Raw genomic sequence first — 18,880 nt, forward strand, 5'->3', positions numbered from 1 at the left:
CTAAGGTCCTTTAGGGAAGGAAATCCAGACCTACAGCGATGTGGTTGACTCTTACCTGCCCTCTGAAATGGCCCTGCAAGCCACTCAGTTATTCAAGGGCAATTAGGGATGGACAAAAGTGCTGGCCTTGCCTGCGGTGCCCATATCCTGCTCACAGAAATGTTCCTCCTTTGCGTTAAATATAAGAACATGAATTAGAGGTTCTTTCTGAGCAGATGAACTAAGATATGCCAAATGGCCTACTTCATTCATAATTCTTCATCCAAATATCTGTCCGTGTCCTAATTCGCACCCAATCCCGTTTAACCATCATCCATATGCTCACTGACCTACACTGGCACATGAACTGGCAACGCCTTAATTTTAAAATTCTCCTCCTTGTTTTCAAATCCCTCCATGGCCTCGCCCCTCCCTATCTCTGTAACCCCCTCCAACCCAACAGCCCTCCAAGATCGCTGTGTTCTTTCAATTCTGACCTCTTGCGCATTGTTGGATTTTAATCGCTCCACCATTGGTGACCGTGCCTTCAGCCGCCAAGGCCCTAAGCTGTGGAATTCCCTCCCTAAACCTCTCTGCTTCTCTACCTTGCTCTCCTCTTTTAAGACGCTCCTATGAGAAAGGAATCCAGTACCTTTACCCAGCATGCTTTTGGAAAATATGCCAATTTGGACATAAAATCTACCGCACAGCAGTTTTTAGCTGCCAACTCAGCAGCTTTCACAGAAGGACAGGGCGGTCTGTCGTGTTAACCGTTAAAGGCCTGTTCTCTGTAATTGAATTCAATGAATACATTGTATAATTAGCAGACCTTGTAGCTGTAAGTATCCATTGTCCTGGTGGGTGAGATACTTCTAGACCCAGTATACAGAATTTCAGATAAGAATTAGAGTGAATATCTCCATATTAAAGAATAATATTGTATAGGGCCAAAACTGCGGGTGGGGTGGGGGGTAATTGTGTAAGCTATGCAGAAAACCCCAGTGTAAGCATCCCAGTTAGGCAGAGCTCTCGGGCGATTTGTGACACTGGTGCCATTGGTAGGAGGAAGATTACGAACATGTGAACAATGACGGACGGGTTAATGCCATCTGGTCCATCAAGCCTGTCCCACACAATTGTGATACCTTGGGTATCACAACACATACACCCCAACACCCTATTTGCTCTAGCTATCGCTGCATGACATTGCTCATGTACCTTTAAGGATGTATGCACTAGAATGCCCAAATCTCTTTCTATCTCCACCATCTTTAATGTCTTTCTCTGGAGGGTGTACAAGCGTTGAGCATTTGCCCTGTCCATAAGCATAACACTGCACTTATCTAAGTTATACATCATTTTCCAGACTTGAGCCCAATCTCCCAATACATTAATATCTGCCTGAAGCAGATGAGCATCTTCTACAGTTCTAACACTCGCACAGATCTTTGTACTGATGACCTTTGAGTCTGAGGCACAGATGTTGAGGTTGTAGCAAGCTTTTGGTCACCTGTCCTAATATCTTCTTAAGTAGCTCGGTGTCAAATGTTGTCTGATAACGCTCCTGAGAAGTGCTGTGGGATGTCTTACTATGTTAAGGGTGATATATGGCAAGTTATTGTTGTATTGTAATTGTCTTGTGATGTGGACTAGCCCAAAAATTTTGACTCAAGCTCCCATCTGCCTATTCAAATGGCCAATATAGATCTCACGGTGCTATTTAAAAACTGAGATAGAGTTTCTCCTGCTGTGCCCAATACTATTACTCCCTCACCTCCCAAAGCCACGACCTCGACCACCTAGAAGGACAAGGGCAGCTGGCGCATGGGTGCACCATTACCTCCACGTTACCCTCCAAGTCTCCACACCATCCTGACTTGGAAATATATCACCGTTCCTTCATCATCACTGGGTCAAGATCCTGGAACTCCCTCCCAAACAGCACTGCAGCGGTTCAAGAAGGCGGCTCACCATCACCTTCTCAAGGGCAAATAGGGATGGGCAATAAATGCTGACCTCGCCAGCGACAGCCACATCCCATGAACGGATAAAAAAATAGATGAACTCATGGTTCGTCTCAGTTCTGTTTGCACAAAAATGGCTGCTCTGTTTCCCAAGAAAGAATGGTCACTCCCTAGGAAGAAAAGTAATTAATTGTGTGAGTTACTTTGAGACATTTCCACAATGATAAGGTGTAAATATCCATTTACTTGCTTTGTAAAACAAAACACATCATGGGAGCACTGGTTTCTGAAAAAAGTTTATTTGCATAAATTATACAGCAAATTATTTACAAATACATGTACACTGTAAATTGCACGTTAATCACCGACTCAGCTTGCGTATTATTCAAAATAGGACAAAATACAATAGAATTCACTTTATAATATATTTCATGCAATATTAATTCTATTTATGAATCTGTTATAATTATACACAAGTGAAGAAATATTTTAATTTCAGTGTTTGGCTGATGTACGAGACAACATTCCAAAAATCTTTGCCTCAAAAAGGTTTTCACATATAAAGTACAGGCGAGAAGAACACCTCTTCAGAAATACTCAGTATCTGCAATATAAACGTACTGAAAATATTACGTCATGATTGAACTAATGCAGCATCAAGATGATACAGCTGTACTCACCATTACAGAAATGGTGTAGCTTATGAATGGCAATGTCCTATTGGCACATAGTCATTTTACAACACGTAGTTACATTTTTAGTATCATTTCAGTGCATTGTCATACATCTTAGGAAACCCAGCTGCAGAGCACATCAAGATAACAGACTGAGCTGGAATCATGCATGCTCAGCTGAGCAACTGTGCCCGAAGCAGCAAATGCTTAATGCCTTCAGTTGGCCTACATTTCTGTGCGGGATCATTCATGTTGATTAACATTAACGTTTTAAGTCATTTTAAGCCATTAGCGGGCAGTGATCACTGTCCCCCTCAAAACTTCAAGAACACAGTTTGGATGCAAGTCTATTTGGCAAATGCTTGACATGATTAATGTTATGTTGCACTACACTGTGTTGCTAATCACTACAACTGGAAGACCGTAGAGGTTTATAACCCAGGGGAAGGACATTCGGTCCATTACATCTCTGCCGTCTCTTTGTCCGAACAATCCCAGATTAATCCGCTGCCTCGTGCTCGCCCCATTCTGCTTCAAGTTTTTGAAAATCCACTCTTTTCCTTAAAAAGCGCAATAATCTCTGTGTCAGGCGTTCCCTGTGGCAAAGTACTCCATAATTCCAACAACCGTCTGCCTCAAGACATTGCTCCCATCCTTTCCAGGTTAAACACCCGCTATTGTTGTGTTGTCTCTTTGAACTGTTTGAAAATCTCCCCACCAATCTCGTCTCCACTGTTTGACAGCCCATAATGCACCCCGAGAATAGTAGCATATCCTTTCCAATTCCTATGTAACTATCCATAAGGATTCTGTTTTAACACAAACCCCGAGAGCATTCCTGATGTTCTAGCCCTGTGATCGAATCCGTCATTGATAATGCTCCCACACTTCCCTCGTTTCTCTCCAGCTCGATAAGAAAGTGCGCAACTGCCAAATTTGAGTTTGGGTATTCAGTCAAACCTAATAGCTGATCAGCGCCCACCTACACTCCTCCCCATTCGGGACTGGCAACGGTTTATTTTTCTGAATTGATGAGTTGGGATGGTCAGAATGGCTTTTTCTCATCTTGTGATCGTATCACTGATAAACACAGACATAAGAGCAGGAGGAGGCCATTCAGCCCCTCGAAACTGCTCTGTCGTTCAATGAGATCGTGGCTCATCGCCACAGAAAACGCCCATGAAAACGCCAAAGGCAATATGGCAGGAAGCGAGCAAATCCTCCACTGCGATTTTAACTCCGCTACCCTCCTGTTTCCACCGGGCCACCACGGCTATCGTGACTCCATCTACTGGGCCTTGGCTCCATAAACATCTGAGATCAGAAGGGGGGCTGGGGGGGGGGCAGGGGGAAGGGGGAATTTAACTGATATCTGCGATGGAAGGCCTGGTCTGTTTTGAGGGCTGGGCTTGATTAGCATATATCCGACAAACTGCGTGATTCGAAGGCTGTCCCACCTTAGCCCTCGCTGGCACAACATCGGGCAGCTCCGTGCCCCTTGTGGCAGACAGAAAAGTAGGTCCGGAGAGCTGGTGGCGGGATAATGTTCCCCTAAGGGAATACTGGGAGGTCCAGCTCAGGCTGCTCATCAGGTGCTGTCGCTGGAAAAGATACTGTGGCAAATTTAAAGGGAACATTGGGCCGGGGATGACTCTGCGTAGTGGTGGGTGAAGGGGGAGGGGGTGGCGGTGCAGAAGCAGTTCATGTTATGCTTGCGGATTTGGAAGACCACTCATGCTCCTCCCAGCCATGCAAAAACAATTTTAACACTCAACCTGCTCAAGCCTCTCCCTCTTGCCGGCCAAGTTTTACTGAACGAGCGCCAGTAGGCCGCTAAAATTGCATCAGGAGTCCACGCGCATCACCAGACCCTGATTTGCATAAATTCGTGAGGCTCCCATCTGATTCAGGCGGTCTGCCCGGGCGCCCATGAAAACACCAAAGGTAATATGGCAGATGGCGGGAAGCGAGCAAATCCTCCACTGTGATTTTAACTCTGCTACCCTCCTGTTTCCACTGGGCAGAGGGAGTTTAAATCGCCCCTCACCTTATTGGGGCTGAATCCAACTTGCAATGAACCAGTTCCAGGTGAACTGATTTGTGACATGCCGGGTCACCATAGCTCCCTCAGTTCATTATGTTCCAGCTCAACATACCTGAAGCTGCTAAAGTCACTCGGGTCTTCGCAATGCCCTATTGGCACCTCATCATTTTACGACACGCAGTTACATTTTCAGTATCAATTCAGTGCATTGTCATACATCTTAGGAAACCCAGCTGCAGAGCACATCAATATAACAGACCTCCCAATTCCTCCACTACTGAGCTTTGTAATTTTTATCCCCGTAAAGGTAAATGACTGGGGTACGGTATCATAGTGGTTATGTTCCAGAGGCCTGGACTAATGATCCGGAGACATGAGTTAAAATCCCACCACAGCAGCTGGGGAATTTAAATTCAGTTAATTAAATACATTTGGAATTGAAAAGCTAGTATCAATAATGGTGAGCATGAAACTATTGGATTGCTGGAAAAACCCACCTGATTCACTGATGTCCTTTTGGGAAGGAAATCTGCTGCCCTTACCCGGTCTGGCCTATATGTGACTCCAGATCAATATGGTTGACTCTTAAATGCCCCTCTGAAATGGCTCAGCAAGCCACTCAGTTGCACCAAACCTGCTACGACAAAGTCAGCACTGTGGGAGTACCTTCATCCTTCTCAAGGGGGCAATAAATGAATAAAAAATATCTCTTTAAATCCACGCATTACCCTTTAAGAGCCATTGATGCAAGGGCTCCCAACATGGGCTGGAAACTCACCCGCCCGACCTAAATGAAGATGACTTTGCAAAAATCAAGTGGGGTCAGCACATAACAGTCAGATGGATGCTAATAATGAACTTCCCGAATTAATGTCCATTCAGAAAACTTACCCAATCATACAGGCAACTAAATATAATGCGACAAAAAAGGCAATAATATAAAATTATGCAACTGTTCCGTGATGAAATTAGATTATGTCGCGTACAAGATTTTCAGAGTTAAAAATAATTCACACTTGGTTAAAAACATTGATAAAAATGTTATCAAACACATTACATTAATCTATTGCTGCAAAAGACTTTCCACCACTGTGGCTTGAAGTTTTGAGGATTGGGTGTCCACCTAAATGGCCGAAGAAGGAAGACAACTGGTCTGCAGAACTTGCACATTCTTTCTCCTATAACATTATTGCTAATGCATTGCAAACATTTCTGTCCAGTTTTCTTTATACCCGCCCCATACTTAAGAGTAAGGGCGAAGGAAGATACCTCTGCAGCAAGTTTGCGTTCGTGACATTAAGGTGAAGGCCCCCGCTCGCTCAAGTGCCACCCAAAGGACCCATGGCCGCCGAGGTACCTGATGGTACTTTGGGCGGGGCCTTCATCAAAAAGGTCCTTCAAAGGGCGGCGGGCGGCAAATGAGGGACTTACGCCGCCAATCTGGGCGGCAGTGGGCGGTGAGTGCATCAATTTTGGGCCCTAAATCTGAAAACTGCCAGAAATACACAAAAGGTGAGTCAGCACTTGAAAGAGTATGAGAGATTAGCAACGCAGGTGTCACCTCCATCAGAACTGGAGCCGTGTCTGGCTCATCCCTTTTTGTTTTTCTCTCCATTTATCTGTAACCCCTACTTTACAGGAACATGGGATCAGGAGCCGGCCATTCAGTTCTGCGGGCCAGTTCCGTCATTCGGTGAGATCACGGCCGATTTGTATCTTATCTCCATCCACCTGCCTTGGCTCCGTATCCTTATATACCCACTGGCTATCAAAAGAAAATCTTCCTATCTTTTTCCAGCATTTAAGGGAGAGCCTCCGGGAAGGAGCGTGGGCCAGAGAACTGGGGTTGAAGCTCTATCTCCAATCAATGGTTCCTCCTGTCTTCCCTGGCGGGAGAAGCAGATTGTGGAATATTGTATAACTCATGAAGTGTTTCTAAGGTTTCCCCTTCCCCTTCCCCACACTTTGTTCTTTTAGGCCTGCCCTTACTTTGTCAGTCCAATGACAAATAGGACTGCCAAGAGATTTCATCACATGACCTCTTGCCTGCAGCTGCACAGCCCAGTCAAACAGCTTCTTTCCCATCATTCCCCCCACTCTGTTCCAATCTCCAATATTTTCGTAACTGATGGACAAAATATTTAAAGAAAATTTTTAAAAAACGCACACACTTTTTTTTCCGTGCCTTTACGAGTTTTCTTCTTGGTTGCTCTGGGACATTAATCTTTAATTCCTGGCAGGTCTAATAACAAGGGCTTTTCCAGTCACAGCATCTGATGAACGGCCACACCACAAACATTAACCAATCTTTCTCTTTGCGCTGTTGATTTCCCCTGTTGTACAGTTCCAGTTTCTGTTTCTGACCTCCAGCATTTACACGTGTTGCTAAATCTATGCCGCAAAAAAAAAAACCCAGGCCTTTTCAACATAATCGTTCCTTTATCAATGCACGATTTATCGCTTCTGTAAGTAAGGATTATGGTACCAGATGCACAAGTGCGTTTATTGTAGCCAAGTACAGGCAAGCTTAATGAAGACCGGTGGCCCCGGAAATCTGCGCGGTTAATGGAATTCTCTTACAAAATCTTACAAAGAGATGAATACTTGTCTGGTGAATGTATCGTGAGCTAACCTTCAGAAAAGCAATCAGGAAATTTCTAAAGCTGCAAAACACTCTTGGATAATAAATCCCTATCGAGTGATTCAGCAGCAGGAAAATGATACTGTGTGATATTACTGAACGAATGCCCAAAGCTTTTGTCTCGAATTCCTTCCCCCCCACCCCGCCTGCAATTTTAAGATTTATTTTTAATGGTGCGACACATCATAGAAATCGCAGCTCAGCGGGAGACCATTTGGCCCATCGTGCCCACATCGGTCTAAGCTATTCGCTTAATCCCATTTCCGTTCCCTTTCCCTTTTTAAAATACCGGAATTTGATACAAACAAGGCAAGTGTTTGTCACGCAATATTGCACAGTATAATTTCCACACAGCCTAACGCGATACAAATGTCTTGCTTTCAACTGCCAGAAAGTATATTTGTTTCAAAAAGCGTTTCCTCGCACACGGTGCGATAAGCGGTGTAACAGACATTTGTTAAGCGGTTGTTTTAAATTCTCACGAAGAAGGTACCGGTTACTGATTGACCTCCAATAAGAAAAAACATGCAACATCCAGAGAAATATATGAAGTAATTGTGGAAAAGTCTGTTCTACTTTAAAAGACACCTCGCGGCTGTAGAATTTAGAAAAGAAAAATCTCTACTTGTTTTTTGCTTATAAATTTCAGACTGCTCGTCAAACCGTTATAGGAAGATTCATCTGTTTTGTACATATTTTGTTCCCTTAAAAGTAAAAAGTGTTTCCACACCTGCAAGAACTATGGGCACACCGGCCTGCCAATACGGAGTTCTAAGGCTTGACTTCAATCAGACCAGGGGTGCTTTTACCTTACAAGAGTCCGGCTGGCTGGAGGCCTATTTATAAACCATGGGGCCTGCAGGGTGCATGGCAAGAGAGCAGCCTTCATGAAAATGTGATTCTATAATTCCTTCATCACGTAAAGGCCTCTTGTTCAAGGAAAGTAAAAGGCAGGAGCCTTTTTCTTTACGTTTACACTCTGGGAAGGGGATAATTTTGACTTTGGGTTCAAATCCTACTCCAGGGACTTGAGCACATAAATCCAAGCTGACACTCCAGTGCAGTGCTGAGGGAGTGCTGCACTGTTGGAGGTGCCGACTTTCGGATGAGACGTTAAACCGAGGCTCCGTCTGTTCTCTCAGGTGGACATAAATGATCCCACGGAACTATTTCGCAGAAGAGCAGGGGAGTTATTCCCGGTGTTCTGGCCAATACTTAGCTCTCAATCAACATAACAAAAAACAGATTATCTGGTCATTATCACATTGCTGTTTGTGGGAGCTTGCTGTGTGCAAATTGGCTGCCGCGTTTCGCAAGTGACGACACTCCAAAAGTATTTCATTGACTGTAAAGCGCTTTGAGATGTCTGGTTGTCGTGAAAGGCGCTATATAAATGCAAGTCTTTCTTTGGGTGAAAGTGCAAAATAGGCAAAATGAACCAATATATCTCTCCCAATTTTAATTTCTGTTGGTTTCCATCAAAATGAATACCGGGAGAGATATATAAGCAAAAAAAAAGACTTGCATTTATACAGTGCCTTTCCCAACCACCGGATGTCTCAAAGCATTTTACAACCAATGAAGTACTTTTATTTGAAGTGTAGTCACTTGCAGGAAACGCGGCAGCCGATTTGAAAACAGCAATGTGATAATGAGCAGATAATCTGTTTTAGTGACTTTGATTGAGGGATAAATATTGGCCAGGACATTGGGATAACTCCCCTACTCTTTGAAATAGTGCCGTGGCATATTTTATGTCCACCTTAGAGTGCAAACATGAGGCTCGGTTTCACATCTCATCCGAAAGATGATATCTCTGACAGCACAACACTTCCTCAGCACTGCACTGGAGTGTCAGCCTAGATTTTTGTGCTCAAATCTCTGGAGTGGGACTTGAACCCACAATCTTGTGACTCAGAGGTGAGAGTGGTACCCACTGAGCCATGCCACCAGCCACCCATCCCCCCCCTTGGGTCTCTCTATATTACACAGCACATATGATTAGAAACCGACTCCCAGAACCAAGTGTGAAAATTGGAGGGCGGTGCTTGGAGTTCGCTCTCCCTAAACAGTAAAACCCCGGTAAGTGGTAAAAGTGCCGCTGATTACACTCCTGCAACATCTTTTCGTTGTGGCACCCGAAAGCACTTTATTGTGGATCTGACTCATCAATAACTTTTGAGAAATGCTACGTGAGCTGGAATGAATACTCCTCAAGTGTTTCCCCAAATATTGTCCCATTTTTTTTGAGCTTCCCAAATAAGCTTCTATTCTTGCATATCTCACCCCATCAGGTGGAATGGTTACATCACTTGCTTCAGGTCTTGAAGCCAGCACCACCGCAGCAGTCAGGAATGTCGTGGGCTTGGCCAATGGCTTTGGTCGCACAGCCCAGGCCTTGTGCAGCTAACGTCTTTGTTAACTTTTTAAAAAAAGCATCCACTTCTTTCGCCTTCCTCAACTGGTGCGAAGGTGGGCGGTGACAATGTAAGCCAGGTATAAATGAACAAAATGAGACTCATGGGCAAGGTCCTGTTCATTATCACCGTTACCGCCCACATATGCAAAGCCGAAGAACCAGCAATGGATAACAGTCTGAAGTTACCTTGTGTCATTGACTATTTTAATCAGGAGCGCAGATAGTAAAACAGGAGCGGTTGGCGCCACTGAATGTATTACACCGTTACAGCATGTAGTACATTTTACTTTAAAGAAAAAAACTGCGTCACCATAGTTAAGTTGCAAGGCTGTAAAATTGCATGTGCTGGTGGTTATAATAGAAAATTTGCCTTGTGTAATCGGATATTATTTGCAGATGGTTTAGGAGCTCATCCAGCATTTTCACGTGATCGCAGGGAGTACTTTCCTGTACCCTTCCCCTTTCCTAACAGTGCCCATCCAAAAAATAAATACTTTTATGCAATGTACAAAAAAAAATGTAAAACAAATACATCCTTACTCTGCTGAAGTCTAGATTCATCTCACTGTCTCCTGTTCTCACTCATTCTTTCCCAGGATCCCAAAATTATTGACCCCTTCATCTCCTTCAGCCTTCCCTATGACCTACAATCCTCTTCAAACTCAAGATTTGTGCCTTCCTGCTTTATTTTGCTTTCTCTCCTCCCACGCCCCCCCCACCCCCTTCCCCCCTCTCCAGCCTTCGTGCTATAGCGCAATGAGCCTTGACCCGTGACTCAGCTTTCTCAATTAAAAGAAAACAAAACTCTATTGGGAGATGCACACAATGTGCCACAAATTTCACAGATCCCTTTTCCCCTGACTGTTCTTTGTTGCTGAGAATTTGCCCTTTAGGGATTGTAATGAGTCGGATTGATCTCATTCCAGGTCTGTTGTAGTGTTCTAATCTTTCTCCTTAAATAGATGTCCAATGATAATTTGGCACAGGTCAGAGCTGGGAGATCTTAAAGCTCGCTGACTACTTGTTGGCCAAGACTTTTTTTTGATTCCATTTACATCGCGTGTTTGCTTAACAGAGAATTACTTCAATCCAAAAAAAAGAACCCCACCCCCTACCTCCCCCTCCCCTCACCCCCCCTCCTGCCCCCCACCCCCCACCACCGCTGCATCACCAACAATAGAATTCAACACTGTCAAAGGTGAAGAGTTCATTAGTCGGACAGAGAAGAACTGTAACAAGAGATGCAGAAAAAGGGCGAAGGGGAGGAATTGGATGGGTGAACACGTACGCTATCTGTCAGCTGGAAGTTGCTTCCCACCCCTTGGTTCGAAGTCAATTTGGCAGATAAAAAAAAAAGATGGGTTATGACTGGAAGATATACCATGAGCTTCCAATGACCTGCTCTCTCCCAGATAATTGTATTTTCCAGAACAGTCTCCGCTCATGTGTTGGCAGCAATTTCTTTATTGCTATCTTCAAATTGGAAGCAGTCAACTCAAAACATGAAACAAGAAAGGAGAACCATTACCATGGAAACATCGAAATCTACGGCACAGAAGGAGGCCATTTCAGCCCATGGTGTCGTCGCCGGCCGACAAAGAGCCACACAGTCCTCGGTTAGCAGCCCTGAAGGTTATATATAAACTTATGAACAATAAACAATGGTGGAAAGGTACAGAGCATCCGGCCCAACCAGTCCGCCCCACACAACTGCGACACCCCTTGCAAAGTATTTCACTTTATCAATCACATTTTCACCTATGTGAGAAATCCCTTCCCGAGTACTCTGTGCGATGTGAAAAATGCAGGAAGCATTGGACAACTAATTTACTGTTATTCATTTGGGTTCCTGTTTAGATTTGCATAGACCATCCAATATCACTGTTCGGTGCATTAAAGATGAATTCTGGCCTAATATGACCACCTTATCAGACTAGGATTCCTTGCAATGTTACTTTTGTTACTGACATATGCTGTAAATGATGGCTGGTTGAGACCGACAACTATTGCTGTTGGTGCATGTCCTCGTGTCTCAGGATTTTGTAGATGACCCAATAAAAAATATTGAAAATTAAAAAGGCTAAAGGGAAACCAGCTCGGGCTACGGTGTCGATCTTCTTGGCTCTGTCAACGAAGAGTTTCCTCATGTCGTCGTGGCTTTTTGGTGCAGACTGGGATGTATTGATTGCCCCTTTGGCAGTGACTCCGCCTTTCACTTGTAGGCAAGGACCCTCCCCATATGCCGTGAAGCTGAAGCGGCTTTCTCTCACCTCATCGTCCTGTGAAGATAGCAAAGTGTTAAAGTTAACTGCAGATAGCAGTGTGCAACAAGAACAACATCATTGCGGCCACAATTCTACAATTCTAAGCTAATTTTTCTTCCCCAACCGAAATGCAGAAATATCCAAATAATATATTCATATTTCATTTGCAATTCAGTCCATCGACAATACAAACTGTGGAACATTTTCCCCCCATGTTAAAGCCTGTAATGTATAATATGCACGAGTCATTTAGCCACTGTATTCTTGCAAAGTACACTTTCCTGTCATGTTTGCTCTTCTGGTCCGTAATCTTCATTTTATTTTCCATCATTTTTCTCAATGGCATATTTCACTTTATTTTAAGGGGGGCGTGGGTTTATATTCCATTTAACCTTTGATAATGTTTATTATATTTGTTCCGTCGGATTTGTTCAGTAACCTCAATATTAGACAGCGGTTAGATGGGCACCAGACAATCTTAACAAGCAGATGAAATATTGATTTTTTCCAAATTTCTTGAGTGTATTTACACTCAATACAGATGAAACCCTGTGAAAAATTCATTGCTAAATGAGGAAAATGATTCCCAAGGCTAGGTACAGCACAGTTCAGATGCAATGTAGACATTACCCTGAAAATGCACCTAAAACCCAGACAGAGAAGAGTATCTCCCAACTGCACAGCATTTTCATCTCGCCTACTTTAGTAGAGTGGCTGGAGAGGCGAGAACTAAGGGGCACAATCTCAGGATAAAGGGTCGGCCATTTAAGACAGAGATGAGGAGGAATTTCTTCACTCAGAAGGTTGTGAATCTTTGGAATTTTCTGCCCCAGAGGGCTATGGATGCTGAGTCTCTGAATATATTCAAGGCTGAGATAGATAGGTTTTTGGAGTCTAGGGGAATCAAGGGATATGGAAATCGGACGGGAAGGTGGAGTTGAGGTTGAAGATCAGCTATGATCTTACTGAATGGTGGAGCAGGCTCGAGGGGCCGTGTAGCCTACTCCTGCTACTATTTCTTATGTTCTTATGTTCTTTAGATACACTCATATAACCTCTCTTGAGTGAGACTGGCAAGTAGTGCCTACGGAGCCATGTTATAAGGCACTCCAGCACTGGCCTGAGACTCATTTCATCGAGGATGTTTAACAGCCACTAGAGAAACACGATGGGGCATAACCTTAAAATCCAAGCTATGCCTTTCAGGGATGATGTCAGGAAGCACTTCTTCACCCAAAGGATAATGAAAATCATGAAATCTCTTCCCCAATGTTGTTGAGGCTGGGTCAACTGAAAATTTCAACACTGAGATTGATAACTTTTTGTTAGGCAAGGGTATTGATGGAGATGGAACCAAGGCGGGTAGTTGGAGTTTAGATACAGATTAGCCATCTGTCTTGCCTTGATTGTAACCAAGTTTGCAGATTCTTGTTATATGTGATTTAAAAAAAAAATGAACAGATTTAATTAATAATCAGGATTATTAGGCAAATCTACAAGGCACTGCGATATTGATAACAGATTATTCCTAAATCTAATATCCTGTAGAGTTGAAGTAGGTTTTTGTCATTTCTAAATAGTGCAGGTATCTCTTTTCTCCCCCTTTAATTTTAACTTCCATTTATCTCCTGATGGCACCAACTCATTCAAGTTTACTGGTTCCAAGGCAGTGACAGTCCCATGACAGTTTGCCCATTGGCCAGTCTTCATATCGTCCTGGCTAAACTCAGCACAGACCAGGGGTCAAATCAGGCTCCTTCCTGGTGCTATATACATGTGGGCCATTTAATCAATTTAACAGGCCCCGAGGGCTATGATAGTTCACAAAGAGAAACAAATAATCACCGAGCTATCGAGATTACTTCCAAATGTTGGTGCAGTTGGATATTAAAGACAGCTGGAGCTCTTTTCTCTGGAAAAGGGATGACTGAGGAGTGACCTATTTGAGGTCTCTAAAATTATGAAGGGGTTCGATTGCACTTGTGGGGGGAGTCCAAAACTAGGGGATCCTAAATATAAGATAGTCACTAATAAATGCAATAAGGAATTCATGAGAAATTTCTTTACCCAGTGAAAATGTGGGACATGCTACTACGTGCAGTAGTTGAGGCGAATAGCATAGATGCACTTAAGGGGAAGCTAGATAAGCACATGAGGGAGAAAGGAATAGAATGATATGCTGATGGGGTGAGATGAAGTAAGGTGGGAGGAGGCTCGTGTGGAGCATAAACACTGACACGGACCAGTTGGGCCCAATGGTCTGTTTCTGTGCTGTAAATTCTATGCAGTGGTTTATTACATCGTTCTGCTACATCACAAGATGGCATGAGGAATATCCACAGATATCATCCAGATGATTCAAGGAATGAGGGACTTCAGTTACGTTGATAAACTGGAGAAGCTGGGTTTGTTCTCCTTGGAGCAGTGAAGATTGAGAGGAGATTTGATAGAGGTGTTCAAAATCATGAGGGGTCTGGACAGAGTAGATATAGAGAAACTGTTCCCATTGGCGGAAGGGTCGAGAACCAGAGGACACAGATTTAAGGTGATTGGCAAAAGAACCAAAGGTGACGTAAGAAAAATGTTTTTTACGCAGTGAGTGGTTAAGATCATGGAATGCACTGACTGAAAGGGTGGTGGATGCAGACCCAATCTTATCTTTCAAAAGGGAGTTGGATCAGTATCAGAAGGAAAAACATTCGCAGGGCTACGGGGAAGGGGCGGGGGAGTGAGACTAGCTGAGAGTCGGCACAGGTTCGAAGCACCGAATGCCTTCTTCCGTGCTGTATCTATTCTATGATTCTATGACTGTGCTGATCAGGCCAAGTCATTACGGAGGGAGGGGAAGAGTTTGATGAATATGTTTCTATGTTTCTATGACCTAACAATACTCTTGTGTACCTCCTACCATCCAGTTACAGAGTGGGCAGGGGGAGATGAACTGTCTGCCCTCTTGCATTGAGAATGGTTTCTGGCACAAACAGGGTGTAAAGGGAGATAAATAAATGGATAGGGTGGAGGGGGAAAGCAATGATGTGGAGGTTGAAATCCAGCAGTGCGATATAATAGTGAATGCGTTAACACATCCCCATGAATTATGAATTCTAAGTTATTTTAACTTCTTGATATCAACAGGTTCTTTAAAATAACAGACAAAAAAAATTATTGCGAAGATATCATTATCTCACAGTGCGATTTCAACCCAAAAGTCCTTTCCACACAGATGATTCACTGTTCACATTTCCAGAGGCTTTGTTGCCCAGACCTAATGGCAACAGCTCTATGTTGATTTAAGCTCACCAGAAATGATTGTATTGATGCTAACTAAAATTAAAATGAGTCTGATGTGGGACAAAAGAGTACTTTATATAAGGGGAAGAATTAGACTAGGCCTATATCCCCTAGAGCTTAGAAGAACGAGAGATGATCTCATTGAAACATACAAAATTCTCAAGGGGCTTGACAGGGTAGATGCAGGGAGGATGTTTCCCCTGGCTGGGGAGTCGAGAACATGGGGTCACAGTGACAGAATAAGGGGTCGGCCATTTAGGATTGAGATGAGGAGAAACTTCTTCACTCAGGAGGTTGTGAATCTTTGGAATTCTCGACCCCAGAGGGCTGTGGAGGCTCAGTCGTTGAGTATATTCAAGACAGAGAGTGATAGATTCTCGGCTACTAATGGAACCAAGGGATATGGTGATTGGGTGGGAAGGTGGAGTTGAGATAGATCAGCCATGATCTACTGAATGGTGGAGCAGGCTCAAAGGGCTGAATGGCTTACTCCTGCTCCTAATTCTTATGTTCTAATTAAAATTATTTTAAGAGAACTACCTGTTTTGATTTTAATGATTGTTGTATCAACAGGATTCTTATAATATTTGTCAGAATTGATGCCAAGTCCTGTTATGTTACTGATCACAGCACACTGAACCATACTCTATACAAAAGCACTTTCAACTTGGAAGCAACTGCAAATTTTGCATGAAATCAGTAACAACAGTCACACAAATCGAACAGCCCATGCAAAATCGGCAGAGTTCCAGTGAGATAGCAAAACGATTTGATAGTATAAAATGAGTTATTATTGACATTGAGACATTCAACAGCGACAAATACAGAACAAGTGACACAGGGGGTGCACCACATAGTTCACATTGGGTAAAAATCTCATATTTTGCTCCTTAAATCAGACACAATTCTAAGGTACCTCTCCTGTCATCAAAAAAAAAGTTGGCCCCAATGCAGGGTTCTAACTATATTTACCGATGACTGCAAATTCGAGCACTTTTTCCACACTGAGTGATTTTTTTTTTTAATCGGCCTTAGATTTTAGGGAGCTGCTTGCTGCCTCTTTTGGTTATATTGATCTCGGAGAAAGCTACAGCGCCCTCTAGTGATCCCAAATAAAATCTTCCAAACACGGAGAGACGCAATGAGGGGGAAAAAAATTCATTCAGAACTAGGAAGTCTTTGAGCGAGCTTTTAGTTTCAAATTTATGCTACATATTTTAAAATAGAAATAATTAAATGAGTAGAAATAACATTTTAGATTGCGTGTGACTCATCTTAGATTGCTCTCTAATTCCAACATCTAATTACTTTTTGAAGATAAAACAGAATTCGGACTTAAAATTATATTGTTTGAATTCAGCATGCAAATGCTTAGCTTGTTGGTGTGAATATTTGATATCAGCATACAAATGCTTAGTGTGTTGTGTGACCGTTTCACTATTTTAACAGAAGGGTTCATTCATTTATTTTGCATAAGAACTCAAGAAAATCAAAAATGCGTAAAGGCCATTTAGCTCTTCAAGCCCCCTCTATCCAAAACAGGTGCTGAATTATTCTAACATGGAGTCTCCCGCCCACAGCTCCCGCATCACCTGCTACTGACCCATCACTAAAGCTCACCCTCGAGAACCCAGAACCCCCCCGACTCAACAGATATCGATCCAGCTCTCTTTGAAAAGGTGCCACGTGACCCCAAATTAACTAATACAAAAGCAAAATATTGCACAATGTTGGAAATCTGAAATAAAAACAGAAAGTGCAGGAAATACTCAGCAGATCAGGCAGCGTCTGTGGAGAGAGAAACAGAGTTAACATTTCAGGTCGATGACCTTTCGTTGGACGACCATTCTGACAAAGGGTCATCGACTTGTTTCTCTCTCCACAGATGCTGTCTGACCCGCTGAGTGTTTCTAGCATTTTCTGTTTTTATTTCCGCATTAGCTACCTTCTCCGGGAGTCTCTTAATATTTTGTGCAAAGTCAGGGTCTTTGAGACATTTCTTGGCTTCTTACTGTCAATGTATTCATATTTGAAGATCTGCCCTGACTGATTAATTTAAGATTGGAGCAGGCCCCGAGAGATTTTTATACACAGTTCACTTAACAGGTATGAACGATCACTGAAAAAAATAGGGGGAATGACACATTAAATTTTTACTAATCCATACTCTACCACATTGCAGGTTGTTAGACAGTGCAGGGGGTAAAACAATGGGACTGTGACCATTCCATTTTTGTTATTGAAATCAGAACTCAGTAAAATGAAGAAGTCTAGCAGCAATTACAATTTAAATCCCCTTAGTTTGAAGTGTAAAAACAGCTATGAAATCCAGTTCCTTAGACTGTTATGCTGATAGGGTGAGATGAGGTAGGGTGGGAGGAGGCTTGTGTTGAGCATAAACACTGGCATTAGACCAGTTGGTCTGACTAGCCTGTTTCTGTGCTGTCAAATTCTGTGGAATTCTACTGGCTGAGTAATCTTCATGAACTGATTAGAATTCAGTGCCGATGGGAAATCTCAGTCAGAGGCCATAAGGATGGCTAGTGTTGGGAAATAGGATAGATTCACACTGGGGCAGTAAAGTTGCACCATCTGGGAGTGGGGTTAAAGCCCAATTTGAGGATCGAGTAAAGGAAAATTTAACCTTGTACTTACCGCTACTACATCTGACCTGGGAGTGCTCAATGCACCAAAAGTGAAAAAAGGCTTAATTCCCCGGCACTGTCAGAAACTCACCTCGATAAGCAGGAGAATCGCCAAAAAATATGAAGTAGATAGAAGAATTCAAGTTAACAGCTCCGAGATGCCAAATCTGATCTTCTTTACAGTGTTACATTAATGTACAGTTTGCCTCTAGTGCTTGTACTTCCTCCTTATAGATGCGATTACAACATGGCCACTCTCAAAGAGGACCAAAAAAGTTTGGTTTAACTCTTAAAGGTGTTGCAGTCACAATCCCATCCATGCGGGATTGAGCTTCTGTTGCTTGAGATACCTTTCCAGCTCTTCGCGATTTGACGCGAAAAAGAAGAGATCAAATATTGGCTTAATGGCATCCACGACACAGATTAAATCAGTCTTTGGAGTTCCGCCAATCAACTTGCTAGTTGATTCTCAACGAATCATTGCCATGTGCGTCCCAGCTTCAGAACAGAGCAGAGGACCCAACAACTTTAGAAAGAAAAGTAAGAAAAAAAACAGTGCGATCTTCCCCCGATGGCTCAGGGAGTTTAGGCTGAGCCATGCCGGGCTAAAAGGGTTACATTATAGTGACCGCTTGCATAAACTTGGCTTGTATTGTCTTGAGTTTTGACAGTTGAGGTGGGTGATTAAAATGACAACGGGGATGCGATAGGGCAGATACAGGGATTTGTTCTGCTGGGGGAACCCAGAACAAGGGGCATAATTTTACAATTAAAGCTATGATGTTTTTAGGAAAGAAATCAGGAAGTGTTTTTTTTTCACATAATGGTTAGAAGAAATTTGTAATTTTCTTACATAAAAGACTGTGGGTGCTGGCGGTCTATTGAATCTAGACTGAATTGATAAATTTTGGTTGGGGAAGGGCATCAAGGGATATGGAACCAAGACGGGTAAATGGCGT

The 18,880-nt window shown here is 43.1% G+C and overlaps 1 protein-coding gene across 1 annotated transcript in view; it reads right to left on the reverse strand.

Moving 5' to 3' along the window:
- Positions 1 to 11,724: 11,724 nt before the first annotated feature.
- The window catches only part of glra3 (glycine receptor, alpha 3), a 280,830-nt gene continuing 273,674 nt past the window's right edge, over positions 11,725 to 18,880 (reverse strand). The window contains exon 10 of the mRNA XM_070896552.1: positions 11,725 to 12,000. Within this exon, the coding sequence (XP_070752653.1) occupies positions 11,725 to 12,000 (276 nt within the window). The remainder of the gene's footprint in view (positions 12,001 to 18,880) is intronic.

This window comes from Pristiophorus japonicus, chromosome 1 (genome assembly GCF_044704955.1).
Source record: "Pristiophorus japonicus isolate sPriJap1 chromosome 1, sPriJap1.hap1, whole genome shotgun sequence".
NCBI lineage: Eukaryota > Metazoa > Chordata > Chondrichthyes > Pristiophoridae > Pristiophorus > Pristiophorus japonicus.